At 43.4% G+C, this 14,190-nt stretch overlaps 1 protein-coding gene across 6 annotated transcripts in view; it reads left to right on the top strand.

Moving 5' to 3' along the window:
• The window catches only part of MECOM (MDS1 and EVI1 complex locus), a 567,302-nt gene that overhangs the window by 522,931 nt on the left and 30,181 nt on the right, over nt 1–14,190 (top strand). For 4 of the 6 annotated variants that reach the window (XM_003794650.3, XM_003794647.3, XM_003794649.3 and 1 more), the window contains 4 exons: nt 601–748; nt 2,070–2,223; nt 6,458–7,814; nt 10,305–10,392. In XM_003794650.3, coding sequence (XP_003794698.1) covers nt 601–748; nt 2,070–2,223; nt 6,458–7,814; nt 10,305–10,392 — 1,747 coding nt within the window. Of the gene's footprint in view, nt 1–600; nt 749–2,066; nt 2,224–6,457; nt 7,815–10,304; nt 10,393–14,190 lie in introns of all 6 variants that reach the window. The other 2 variants (XM_003794651.3, XM_012808118.2) reach the window with 1 other exon arrangement.

Genomic DNA, 14,190 nt, shown 5'->3' with positions numbered 1-14,190 from the left:
CAGCCCAATTCATAATTGCCAGGTCATGGAAGAAGCCCAAGTGCCCATCGATCCACGAATGGATCAACAAACTGTGGTATAGGAATCTGCTTCTTAAAAGAGCCACCTTGCAGCTTGCTTTCTCATATGATGACATGGTTAGAAACAAAAGTACCTTTTTGAGTCTAGAGATTACATACATTAGACAGAATGCCTACCTATGTGTTCCTAATCGCTTTCTTAATGTCTTCTGTTCGAGCATCAGTGTTTGAATTAAGTGGATGTTAGCAATATGTGTTTCTGTTAGAATTGCTTGGTGAATCCAAAACGGACAGATAGCTTGTTGTTTCCTCCTGAACTGGCAGGGAATCCCTTCCAGCTGTATCAAGTTTATTTTCCAACAATAGAGCACATCTCCGTACTGGTGAAAGACATATTCTTAGGAAATACAAACAGTATTTGTTTGTCGCAAGCCTGTGTCTTCTCTTTCCTCCGCCTCAGTTCAACTCCTCTCCCTTCTTATCATTTTAATCGCTGGTTAGATTAGCAGTAGAATGCCGTCCTGCTTGTGTGTGTGTCTCTTGTCACCGCATCCTGTTAAACCACTTGTTCCCTTAACAGCCTGGAGAAGCACATGCTGTCACATACTGAAGAGAGAGAATACAAGTGTGACCAATGTCCCAAGGCCTTTAACTGGAAGTCCAATCTGATTCGCCACCAGATGTCACATGACAGTGGGAAGCACTATGAGTGTGAGAACTGTGCCAAGGTACCGTGGACTTGTGGGCTGCTGGGCCTGCTCCGTCGTCCTGCTCTCTCTTAATTCATCACTCTACGATACGTAAAAACAAGCCTGAAAGGGGAAACTATAAATATCTCAGAGAAGTAGGCTGAGTGTTGTGTGCTAAAAGGCATTAGCCCAGCGTATAAAAACACTTGGTGGCTATCCTTTTATTTTTGTAAGGGAGGAAGTGAGGCTTAATGGTAAGTTCCAGAACTAGGTGTCAGACATCCCTGGTAAGTTCCCGGTTCCGCCCCTGGCTTGCCAGCATGAAGTTGTTTTATAGTCTTATGGAGAGTGAAAATTGTATCCAGTGCATGTTACTGATTTCTTTTAATAGCACTTTGTGAGGGAGTTGCATAGTTTCCCTATTCAGAGGGAAGGGGAGACTCCCGCATTTGCAGGTTTTCCTACCAAGTCCTCACCATAAATCAGGACTTGGTTCCAGTTAGAAACTGCAGAGCCGCTGACTTAGACACTACATGTGTCCTGCTGACGGCACAAGGGTGAGACGGAAGTAGGGAGCTGTGGTGGCCGTAATCCACACATTCTCATCATCATGTGTCTTAATTAACTCAGAGATGTCCTGGTATCATTCCAGTTGCTTTTCTATTTTCAAAGACTTTTCATAACACTTGAATACCTTTTCCCTCACCAGTGGAAATTTCTATACTCCGTGGGGTTACCAAATAGTCATTCTTATGTAGTTGGAACTTTAATGTACATTAAACTAAAATTTTGTATACTTTTTTGCCTAAAAACAAATTTAAAATACATTTGAAATTACTCTTTAGGGATGCTTTGCTCCAGATGTGTTGGGCGGCTTTTTCATTATTTTAGGACAGTGTCCACAGGAAGGCTCACCTTGCAGGTGCCTCACTGAAACAGTGTGAGGATTTAACCCCCTAAAGAAACTGTTTCAGTAGATTTGAGGTTCTTTAGTAAAAATACCCCAGGTTTTATTTAAAGGGTGGAAGCGGCATGCCCATTTTAATAAGGGCATGACTAGCATCTCATCATTCAACATCAGTTGCTCTAAATGGGATTAGAACGCCCTCGAATGTGGCCTTCCTGGGCCTTTGCTGCTCTGGTGGACAGCCAGCCATGGGGAGTGACCCTGAGGACACAGGAGGTTGTGAGGTCCCTACCCTAGAGAAGGATATTCTTTGGAAATAATGCCTTTCTTTTAGTCTTTGGGGATAAACAAATAAAAACAAAGCAAATGAAATTCCTTCCTGAGTCATCTCCGGTCTTCTGTCCCTGTCCTTGAGTCAAGTTTCTCGATTAATCTGCACTCATTTCCTAGCAGGTGTTCACGGACCCCAGCAACCTGCAGCGGCACATCCGCTCCCAGCACGTCGGCGCCCGGGCCCACGCCTGCCCCGAGTGCGGCAAGACCTTTGCCACTTCATCGGGCCTCAAACAACACAAGCACATCCACAGCAGTGTGAAGCCCTTCATCTGTAAGTTGGTTGACACTCCAGCCCCTCTCCCTGCGTCTGTCTCTGCGGAGATGGCCACACATGGCACCAGGGCGTCACCGTGGTAGCTACTTATGGTTCAATCCAATAGGGGTATTTCCTATTACAAGAAGGTCATTGATAACCAGATCCATGGTATTTTGTCTGAGGTCTCCAGGGTGTTTTCTTTTAGATGAAATCAGTAATCGGTAGAGAGCAGAGAAGTTGTTAAATAGTGAAGGGGAAGCCTCCCCAGATTGTGGGGTTCAGTGGAGACACCCAGGTTTGTCTCACACTGTAAATGTGCAGGGCTTTGTAAAGCAGTGAACAGCAGCTATCATTAAACAAAGTGAAGTGATTAAAAACCTGTTCTGGATCAGAAAGAGCTGGAAGGACCCCACCTGGAGAGTGGCTCACAGTCTGCACGTCTGCGCGTCTGTGCGTCTGCGCGTCTGTGTATGGAGAGGTGGGGGATAAATGCTCCTTCTTCTGCCCTTTGTTTCCAGTCTCAGGCTGTGGATCTGTAGTTCTCTGGTACTTGAGAAGCAGAACATTTTCACTTTGATGCTGGACACGCTGTTTCCCTTACCCACGACACCAAAGCAAATTTACAGGCAGCGTGCATTGAGGGGACACCTATTCTGACCACCTACGTAGAATACCCCTCCACAGAGCCCTGTAGAAACCTGGTTCAAACAAAATGAAATGCAGCCCCTTATTTGCTGTTGCTTCTGTCCACCCACGTCTGTTCCCTCTATTGTGTAGAAATATTTTATAAGAAAAATCAGTTGTCCTTGGTCCATCTGGGCAACAATTCTGGGCTTCTTTTAATCCACTGCTTGGCTGGGCACATAAATACAGTGACTCATTGAGTTTAGCTACAAACTGCAAGACTGATTTTGGAGCCAGGTACACACAGAATTGGTTGGAGCGTGCTTAGCGCCTTGGCGAGACCTCTGACTTTGGTTTGTAGCAGGTATTTGAGACACTACTACACGACCTGATGGAAAAATCTAATTTTCAGTGCCAACACCGGCTGCCAGAGACTAGCTTCTCTCCTTCGCCTTGACATGGCCTTTTTCTGTGCTTCCAAACCCCGAGAGAGCTTTCCCTTCTTTCTCCAGCCTCACTAGAGTCCTGTTTGCTCATGCTTTTCTGTTCCTTGGGTGGAGTGAAGAGGACTAGCAGATAAACAGAGGGTGCCCCGGTCTCCCTTGGGGGAGCCCTGTTGAAAGCCACGGGAAATGGAGCACACAATAGAAACTCAGACCTCTTGTCTCAGAAAGGCAGTCCTGACTTGTAACATCCTGAAAATGTCCTTGGAAATGCTACGAGCATACGAAATTATGTAGTTTATTATTTTCTGATTCCTCAGAAGTAAATTTTGGTAAGTTGCATTATGTTTTGTTGTTAAAAAAAAAAAAGTGGAATAATCCACAAGGGATTCTAATCACCCATTTAATGCTTCCTCTATTATTTCACATACAAGTCAAAAAATGTGGAACTCCTATCATGTAAGATTCTGGGATCTGGGATTTTAATCGTGTTGAAGTCAAGTGTTTCACTTGAAAGTGTTCTAGGGAGTCCCTTTCTCATCAGACTGCATGAAGTCTTTCCCATGAATGTACTTTCAGTGATTATTGATAAATTTAAATAGCAGATGGAATTCTTCACATATAAAATCTGACAGAGTGCCATGGAGTAATTATGAATAATAGCTGTGTAATTTTAGAACAAAAGAGTTTAAGGATCGGGGGTTGGTGTGGAGACCAGAGGGGAGGAGGTCCACCTAGAGCTGATATCTGTTTCTCCCCAGAAGGCCACACACACACACCTCAGCCCCACTGGTGTGTTTACGGCAACTGTCTCTTATTACAATGCGCCGCCAAGCTTCAGCCCAGAGTCACCAGCGCTGAGGCAATTACTCACTGCCTTTGCAGGAACCTCCAGCCTTCCCAAATAGAAACCACATGCTCTAATAGGCTGAATATATTCAAAATGCCTCTTAATTTGTTTAATAAGTAGAAAAATGTTACATTAACTGCTGGCTAATTCCTTATTACTGGGAAAATCACAGTAGAGCAGAGGTTTCAGCATCAGTTGAGCATTTTACCTAGAAGCCTGGAGGTCTGTGTTGTGCCCAGCCAGGCCCTCAAGGGCATAAAACAAAGCCTGTGCCTGAGGAAATGTCCTGATCCTGTGTTCCTGAGATCAGACACAGACACCACTCATCCACAGAGCATGGTCAGGAAGGGCCAGCACGCCGTCTTGCTCCAACACAGAGAAGCCCTTGACTCTCTCAAAGCCATCCAGCTGTAGAAAGAAGTCTAGAGAGCAACATCTTCTTGCCAAAAACTTGCGAGCCTTTTAAAAGCTTCTGCCTCGGTTGAGTACCCATGTAGACATTTTCCTCAGTGCCTTTTAAGAGCTGTTGCTGGCTTAACAAGTGCATTTTCATAATTTCAACAGTATTTTATTTACTCTTCTTTGTTATTGCTCATAGCTGAGTTACAAAATCGAGTGAAAGGCTGATGTTTCCATCCTCTCCATCATATGATTTTAATTAGTGTATTAAAGAACATAGATAATTTGTATATTTATTGCTAGGGTCAAATAGTCTATACATACTTTTAAAAGAGAGTCTAATCATTATGGCCTGGTAAAATAATTTGAAAATAAATCACCCCTATCTTCCATTCTCATTTAAATGAGTGTTACAGCCTCTGTGATGTTATGAATCACCCCACAATCGAAGGCAGGCGCTTCTGATACTACTGAGCACTCTGATGTCTATAGTGATACAGAAATAGAGACACCATCCCTTCATGCTCTGTGCATGGATGTGTGCATAGTATTCCAAGTTCTGGGTGAGTTTTGCTTGAGTGAAAGTCTGTGAAGTGTCCAGTGCATAATTTTTTTAAAGAATTATTATTGCTTTGACTTAATTATTATTGCTAGGTATTTCTGCACCACGTGAAGGCGATAAGTGTTGCACTTTGTCTTCAATCTAATTTGCTGAAATAAATTTGTTTCAACAATTACCAACAAGGCCTGTCATACTTTTGCAAGAGTTAAACACGTACAGAAGTGTTAGAGGCAGTGCACACGTAAAGTTCCTCATCCCCAGTAAATTAAAATAAAAGATTTGATCCTCGGGTGCTGATGTTCCAATTCTGCCGGGCTGTGGAGCGAGTAGGATTCTTCCCTAGCAAAGGGGTTCTTAAGGGTTAAAATGTCTGGTTTTAACATATACTTAGATATGTGGGCACTGTGTCCGGAGGGGGACTTTCTGCCTTATCGGCAGATTCTAGCAGAGAGGACTGTCTCTCAGCTGCACCCACAGTCCTGTCCTTCCTTCTGAGTTTGAGCTTCCACAACTCCCTCAGCTCCCCAGAGTTGCCTGGATCATACCGAAGTCGAGCCCCAAGATAACCAGCGCAGATACCTAACAACAAGGGGCCACGTTTCCCAAGGACGAGGGTTTCTCAGATGCAGGAAGGTTAGTGCAGCCACTGGTGAGAGGGGAAGTCAGGGGACGTGATCGCAGTTCATGGGAACCAGCAATGCAGGATGGGCTACATTCAATTTTGTTTCCTTTGCGAGCTTAAAATAGAGCCATTGTAAATTATGTCAGTCTTTCTCATATCATGAAAATGATTGTTGAGAAAGTCTCAGAATACACAATGTGCATTGTTGGGTGGCTTTGATGTGTGAATGATGAGAGCGAATGATATAATACCGGTTAAATAATGGTACAGCAGTCACAGGCTTTTTCCCCAAGGGGAGGGACAATACGGTGAAGTTTCTGGTTGAGAGAAGGGCTGTTTTATTTTATTTTGGTGCCCACAATATGAAATGATTTAAATGCTCAAACTTTTTAAAGGGTCTCCTGTTACGTTTCATACTATGTACATTTTAAGACTTTAATTTTTAGGGTTCTACTAGTGGGTGGGGGAGTCGCTGTCTGCTGGAAATCGACTTTTCCGTAAATCCTGAAATACACAAATAATTGTACCCAATGATGTGTAGTGGGGATGAGAAATAGGAAGTGTTTGTGGTGCCTCGAGACGTTCGCTGGCTGGATGTCTTGCTTTGGGGTCTAGTTCACGGGGTTTTCTGCCTCCAGCATCTCTTACTGGCTTCCTAACGGAAATTTTAGGTAACCCGATTGTGATACTTGCTGAATTCAGAAGCAATTGCCATAAGCCTGAGACTGTTTTTTGTTGTTTGCACACAGGTGAGGTCTGCCATAAGTCCTATACTCAGTTTTCAAACCTTTGCCGTCATAAGCGCATGCATGCTGATTGCAGGACCCAAATCAAGTGCAAGGACTGTGGACAGATGTTCAGCACCACGTCTTCCTTAAATAAGCACAGGAGGTTTTGTGAGGGCAAGAACCATTTTGCGGCAGGTGGATTTTTTGGCCAAGGCATTTCACTTCCTGGAACCCCAGCTATGGATAAAACGTCCATGGTTAGCATGAGTCATGCCAACCCAGGCCTTGCTGACTATTTTGGCGCCAACAGGCATCCTGCTGGTCTTACCTTTCCAACAGCTCCGGGATTTTCCTTTAGCTTCCCTGGTCTGTTTCCTTCCGGCTTGTACCACAGGCCTCCTTTGATACCTGCTAGCTCTCCTGGTAAAGGACTACCAAGTACGGAACAGACAAACAAAAGTGAGAGCCCCCTCTTGACACATCCTCAGATCCTGCCAGCCACACAGGACATTTTGAAGGCACTCTCTAAACACCCCCCCGTAGGGGACCATAAGCCAGTGGAGCTGCAGCCCGAGAGGTCCTCTGAAGAGAGGCCCCTTGAGAAAATCAGTGACCAGTCAGAGAGTAGTGACCTTGACGATGTCAGTACGCCAAGTGGCAGTGACCTGGAGACAACCTCGGGCTCTGATCTGGAAAGTGACATTGAAAGTGATAAAGAGAAATTTAAAGAAAATGGTAACATGTTCAAAGACAAAGTAAGCCCTCTTCAGAATCTGGCTTCAATAAATAATAAGAAAGAATGCAACAGTCATTCCATTTTCTCACCATCTTTAGAGGAGCATACCGCGGTGTCGGGAGCTGTGAATGATTCTATAAAGGCTATTGCGTCTATTGCTGAAAAATACTTTGGTTCCACAGGACTGGTGGGGCTGCAAGACAAAAAGGTCGGAGCGCTACCTTACCCTTCCATGTTTCCCCTCCCGTTTTTTCCAGCATTCTCTCAATCAATGTACCCATTTCCTGATAGAGACTTGCGGTCGTTACCTTTGAAAATGGAACCCCAATCACCAGGCGAAGTGAAGAAACTGGCCAAGGGAAGCTCCGAGTCCCCCTTTGATCTCACCACGAAGCGGAAGGACGAGAAAGCCCTGACTCTGGTGCCCTCCAAGCCTCCCATGACACCGGCCACAAGCCAAGACCAGCCCCTGGACCTTAGCATGGGCAGCAGGAGTCGGGCCAGTGGGACAAAGCTGACCGAGCCCCGAAAAAACCATGTGTTTGGGGAAAAAGAAGTAAGCAGCGCCGAAGCCAGGTCGGCGCCGGACGGCTCCCTGCAGCACGCGAGGCCCACGCCTTTCTTCATGGACCCCATTTACAGGTAAGGCGGGCGGAGGGGCCCCCGCGAGCAGGTGGGCGCCGGGGAGGCACAGCGTTCACGCCAGAAAGGGATGGAGTCCTAGCCAGTCATTTTAAAGCCTTGTTATAAAACGGAGAGTAGACTTGTTCAATCCAGGGACTTCCTTTTTATGCAGAAAATTGGGCCCTTAGGTTTGGGATTATTTGGGGTGTCTTCTGAAGTTGGGGGTTTGGAATAAGCCTGCAGATTTTTTTTTCTTTGACGATAAACTTATTTTTAAACACAATTTTTGTGGAGTGGAAAATACGGAAAAGTCATATTTAAAGTAAGTTGTCAAGTGGTGGAAGAATGGGGATCCTGCAGGATTCGGGGAAAGTGAGTGGGCATCGCCTGGGGCAGGTGCTTGGAGCACGGTGGGAATTGTTAACCTACCGACACATCCTCAGCTCCTACTGCTCATATTCATTTTCTAAGTAAATTTTTTAGGAGCTCCCAAAGTCAGTGAAATGTTAATTACCATTTTTTAAAATATATATAATGTCAGTGTTTGGCTTAAAAAACACATCTCTGTTTGATGGCTTCATCATCCATCCATTTTCCTTTGATTTTTCCAAAAATGTTTTGAATGAAATACACACCTACAAGTTCAATACAAGGCCTCTTCCGCTGTATTCTGCAACACTTCACCAAAGTGGTTAAGTTTTTAAATGCTCATTTTAAAAAATGGGTAGAAATTACAATAACTATGGTTATTAAATATTTCAAATAGCACAAACATTTTCATAAATACTGCTTTGTTCAAATCTTGAACAATTTCAAAAAAGTTCACGGAATATGTAGATTTTTTTTTAAGTTGAATTTAAGATGGGAATATTTTCATATTTTGCCTAAGTCTCAATTCTCTTTTATGAAGAGAAGATTTAGTGTTATTCTTTTATTTGAAAAGATTTATTGAGTTTCTAATACTTAATAGGTGCCAGACCTACAGATTCTTTTCACTTAAAACTCTTTTTCTACCCGTATTACCTATGCTGCATTCACAAGGAAATACTCCTAGTATGGTAAGGGCTCCCCATTTGAACACGACAAGGAAAAAAAGTGTCTGGTATTGTCAGGACCATGTTGATCACAGTTTTCAATTATTATACCTTACATTTCCATGGCAGCCTCTTACTAGAGAAGGAAGAAGAGATGAAAACAGACCCTCCAGACTTTGCATGTAGATTGCACATCATGCGTTTCTGGGAAGGTCACGATTCTCTCTCTGTGATGGTCCTTAGGCTTCCTTACACCCTTCCACTGGCAACAGGCTTCCAGTTCTCCCCGCACGCCCACGGCACTCATCTTCATCACTCCTAGCCTCCCCTCACAGCTCTAATTTTCGTCTCATCGCTGATGTTTCCCCCTCAGTTGAGGGCGTGTGCCTGTCATTCAGCCAGACCCGTGAAAGACCGAAACCCAGCTTTGGTGTCATGGCCAGGCTAGACTCTCAGCCTTCCTGTGTCTGTGGCTTATCTTTGCACCCATGAGATGGGAGTGACATGGCTTATTTCAATAGATGAAATAGTGCAGTCAAAGCAAAACATATGTAAAATTGCAGAGAGTGGTATTTCTATTCTGCTTTGAAAGTGCATTTATTTAACAGTTGTTAAAGGAAAATTAACAATAGTCGGTAAAAGAAGTTATTTCAGTTCATCTCATGGTATCATTTCCCTGTGTGATGAATGGAAAATGGAATACAAATATTTCAAAAGAAGGAGAGCTATATAAATTTTATATGATGCATACACACACACAGAGTGCCCAAAAATGTTCACACACTTTAAGGAAAAAACTGCATTAAAATCTTAATTCTCAATATGTATGATAACAAGTGCTGAGCACTCTTATAATTGCAGAAATCAAATGTGACTTGAGTATTACAAATTTAATGCAGCTTTTTCCTTTCATAAAATACTAACACATTTTTGACATCCTCCTTGTGTGTATAGGCATGTCTGTATGTATATGTTATAGATGTATAAATATAATTTTGAGTAACCTTAGGGAGTGGCTGGCAGGGTATAGCGCATGCTTGAAACATCCTTGTATTATTGGCAAATGTGAAAGAAATTGAATTTGGGGGGATGTCAAAAATGCTTTTAATTGTCAAAATTAGCCCTGTTCCCATGATTTCAGAGTCACCCAGGGTTCTTGAGTTCATTTGAAATGGAAAGGTACGGCATTTGGGACAAGTGCCTCTCATTTACTGACGGCACTGGTTTCATATTTCCTCATTGTAATTACTAGTCCTTCATAGGATTTTTCCATTATGAATGGGACCTTGTCCCTCTCAGCCTGGGGGTGCTGTGAGTGTCCTCAGGAGATCAGCAGGTGCCTCTGTGTCTGTACCAGGGTGCTCCTGAGAAGCCTGCTGTCTCCTTCACTGTTAGATGCTTGAAATGTCAGTGACCATGTGGCAATTGACATGTGAGACCGATTCATCTCCAAAATCTAATTTTAACCTTTCAGAGTAGAGAAAAGAAAGCTAACCGACCCACTTGAAGCTTTAAAAGAGAAATACTTGAGGCCTTCTCCAGGATTCCTGTTTCACCCACAAGTAAGTATTTTGCCTTTGAGATTTCCAGCTTATAAACTAACTTGTTGATCCTGAAAAGCAGGTGCGATGAAATGAAAGACATCTTGAGAACATGAGGATTTCCTCTGACGCTGGTGGGGAAGAACACAGGAAACTCTAGCAGAATTAAAACCTGGGCTCTTTCAAGAATAATTAATTAATATATGTGTGAACATAACACAGTTTTGGTGTTAAATTATTGTCTGCTATCAGCTACTTATTGAGCCAAAGTGCATTTTGGAGTGAGCAGAACTCAGTTAAGAAAACAAATATTAAAGGGCGCTTTTTGTGTTTAAAGGTTGCTGATGCTAAGAAATAGATCATACTGTCCCAAACGCATGAAAGTCATTCTTATTCTTCTTGGGCTTAGATAAAAACAGGAAATGAGCTACCTGATCAGTTGTTACCACAGAGGGTGAAGGAATTTATCTAGAGATTACTGGGCATTCCAGGAAAGTTCTGTAATGGCACAAGAATCTGCCACAATACACAAAGCTGTTTGCTAGACAGAGTTGTGTCCATTTATCAAAAGATGTGCAGTTTCTCAGAGTACAGAAAAAAGCAGCATTATCTAATTGGTGCATCCTGGTGTCCTGACACATTTGGGAATTTTCTAAAAGCAAGTCCTAAAATCTGATTTATGTGCCAGTCAGTATCTGGAGGATAGTATTGAAAGAACAAATATAGAATATTAACATCTTGACTATGGTTTCTTAATTTATATTTTATTTTATTTTTGTTGAAAGGAACAGATTCTGGTCTTTGTAGATAGCAGTGCTTTTATGAAAACGCTGGAAAATGGAGTAAACTGATTTTTTTCTATTGCAATACGTTCCAGCCAAAATTGATGGTTCTTTAATAAAATGGGGGGAAATTTATGTAAGCTGTCTTATGGAGAGCCATGAGGTAATTAAGTTAATTCATCTTGGAGTATGATGTTTCCCTTTCCATTACTTTTTTCTTCACCTTTTCAAATACCTTCCCAAAGTCCTGAGTAAAGCACGAGGGCGCTGAGATGCAGTCTCCTGGGTTAGGCTGATAAATCCACTATTGCTCAAAAACTCTCACTCAGTTTCAAACAGAGAAAATACATGATTTAATATTAAAAGGTTTAGAAACATTCCCATTAGAATTAGTTTTATATATAGGAAGGCTAAAGAATGATATCATTTACTTGATTACTTTATGGAAAAGAAGCAAGTTTTAGAACAGTCAGTGTTTATCTGGGGCTCATTTTATAATTAGGCCGATCTAAATGCACTCGTGAGATTTTATGGACCAATAAACCTGAACATAATATGTGTTTTATTTCAGATATTGTACAAAAAGTATATATCTCTTGATACTTTCTAATTATAAATAAATACTTATGAGGATAAAATATTTATATGCATACAATTACAATAATCAAATCGTTATTATATTTTGATAACCTTTAAAATCTAGTAATTGACCAATTCAGAATTGAATGCTATGGGTTCGTGGAAAAATGGAGAAAAAGCAGTACGGGGATTCTATTTCTTTGAGCAGGGGAGTCTGCCTGGCTCTTAATGTTTTTATCTGGAAAATGAGAAAGTTGAGTGTGTGGTCCCCATTCACTATAAAATTCAAAGATTTTTAGCTAGCCAGGGTAAATCTCCTGGTTCATAAGATGGGCAATTTTACTTACCAACTCTCTATGTATGCACAGTTCTTTTAAAGAAATATTTGTACATGTTTTTAAATAAATTAAAGAGAGAAGCATATTATATTTTACTATTCTCCAAGTTAATGAGAGATCAGGAAGGGTGAAGCGCATGTCTGTGCTTGGAGCTGGCGACCCCTCTCTCAGGTCCTCACAGGTGTTTCTGGGGAGCATAGGGGCAGTCCCCTCCCACAGCAGAATGCCACGTCTTGGTGGGGGCCTGCTTGTTTATCCATGTTCCTACTGAAACAGGATACAAGGTTGAGAATCAAGATCCTGAATGCCTAGGCTGTCAGCAGCACTGCCCAGTGAGGGTGGGTGCCTGGTTCTGGAGGCCTTTGCTGCTCCCACTGTCAGCGTTTTATTTGCTGGGTAGTGGGACTGTCTGAGGGGTCCCTGTGGAGGTATCAGGGCCTCATTCTGAGTGCTTAGGGCAGAAGCTGCCAACCAGATGTACTTCACGTTTTCATAACTGGTGTGGTTGTGTTAGTGTGTGACACTGTATTATTGGCCTGCAGACCAGTCCTCCTTCTCATTAAGTCTGCTCAGCCCTCCCAGGGTGACCAGAGGGTCATGTACACACACAGACATGGGTTTAGCCATGTGTTTGGCATCTGGGAGGACCTACATGACAGAGGGGCTCTTAGTACATTCCTGGGTGCAGAAGATTTCATTGTGTATAAAGAGGCCAAGAAAACCCCCTCCACCCCTCCTCGAGGCCAATTTCCTTGCTGACCCTCTGCCACATCCCTAGAAGTCCTCACAGAGATGCCTACAGTGTTCTTAGCATGACCTAACTGGGCAGAAGGAAGCATGGCACAGAGCAAGGATCTGAGACAGGAGGATCGCCTCTGCTCCTGGGCTCACTGGGATTTCACGGCTCAGCAGGGGCTCCCAGGAGACTATCTGTTGCTTCATTTTCCATTTAAAGTAGGTTGGAGCAAATCACTTAGGCCCTCTAGATTTCTGAATCTTTACATTCGAAATGGGAATAATATCTGCCCTATTTCCCAGAGTTATCATAATGATAATAGTTTTACAGGAAACAAAGAGAAGGATATATAATTGCTTGGCAAGGTATGAGGGCAAGTCCAACTGTGCACTTTGTGTGCATCTCCATATTCTGCCCTGTACTTCCCTCCCCAGTGCACAATACTACGTGATTTTTCACTAAATAAGAATTTGTGGAATTTTATTGAAGGATTCATTAGGCTATTTTTACTGCCTTTGCAATAATAGTATCTTTAAAGTTCTATCCAAAATACTGTACTTAAAAAATACATGAACACAATCATCAAATTAAAAGATAAATGTGCAGGGTCTAAATTACTTGTATCACTCAATTCTTGAAGAAGTATTTGCTATGTCAGACAACTAGAGCTGCAGTCCCTAACCCCCATACCTTTCTGCAGCTGCTAGGAACTGGGCCACACAGAAGGAAGTAGCGGGGAGGGAGGAAGCGCCATCTGTGTTCCCAGACGCTCCCCATCATTCCCATCACCACCCGAGGTCCCATCACTCCCATCACCGCCTAAGCTCCCATTACTCCCATCACCGCCTGAGCTCCCCATCACTCCCATCACTCCTATCACAACCTGAACTCCCCATAACTCCCATCACCACTTGAGCTCCTGAGCTCCCATCACTCCCATCACCACCTGAACTCCCCATCACTCCCATCACCACCTGTGCTCCCCATCACTCCCATCACCACCTGTGTTCCCCATCACTCCCATCACCTCCTGAGCTCCCCATCACTCCCATCACCACCTGAGCTCCCCATCACTCCCATCACCACCTGAGCTCCCCATCACTCCCATCACCACCTGTGCTCCCCATCACTCCCATCACCGCCTGTGCTCCCCATCACTCCCATCACTCTCATCACTCTCATCACTGCCTGAGCTCCCCATCACTCCCATCACCTCCTGAGCTCCCCATCACTCACATCACTGCCTGAGCTCCCCATCACTCCCATCACCACCTGAGCTCCCCATCACTCCCATCACTCCCATCACCTCCTGAGTTCCCCATCACTCCCATCACTGCCTGTGCTCCCCATCACTCCCATCACCACCTGAGCTCCCCATCACTCC

The sequence above is a fragment of the Otolemur garnettii genome, unplaced genomic scaffold, assembly GCF_000181295.1.
Source record: "Otolemur garnettii isolate 467f Iridium unplaced genomic scaffold, OtoGar3 scaffold00084, whole genome shotgun sequence".
Classification (NCBI taxonomy): domain Eukaryota; kingdom Metazoa; phylum Chordata; class Mammalia; order Primates; family Galagidae; genus Otolemur; species Otolemur garnettii.
The sequence above is the reverse complement of the archived record's forward strand: the minus strand, read 5'-3'. Positions and strand labels throughout refer to the sequence as shown.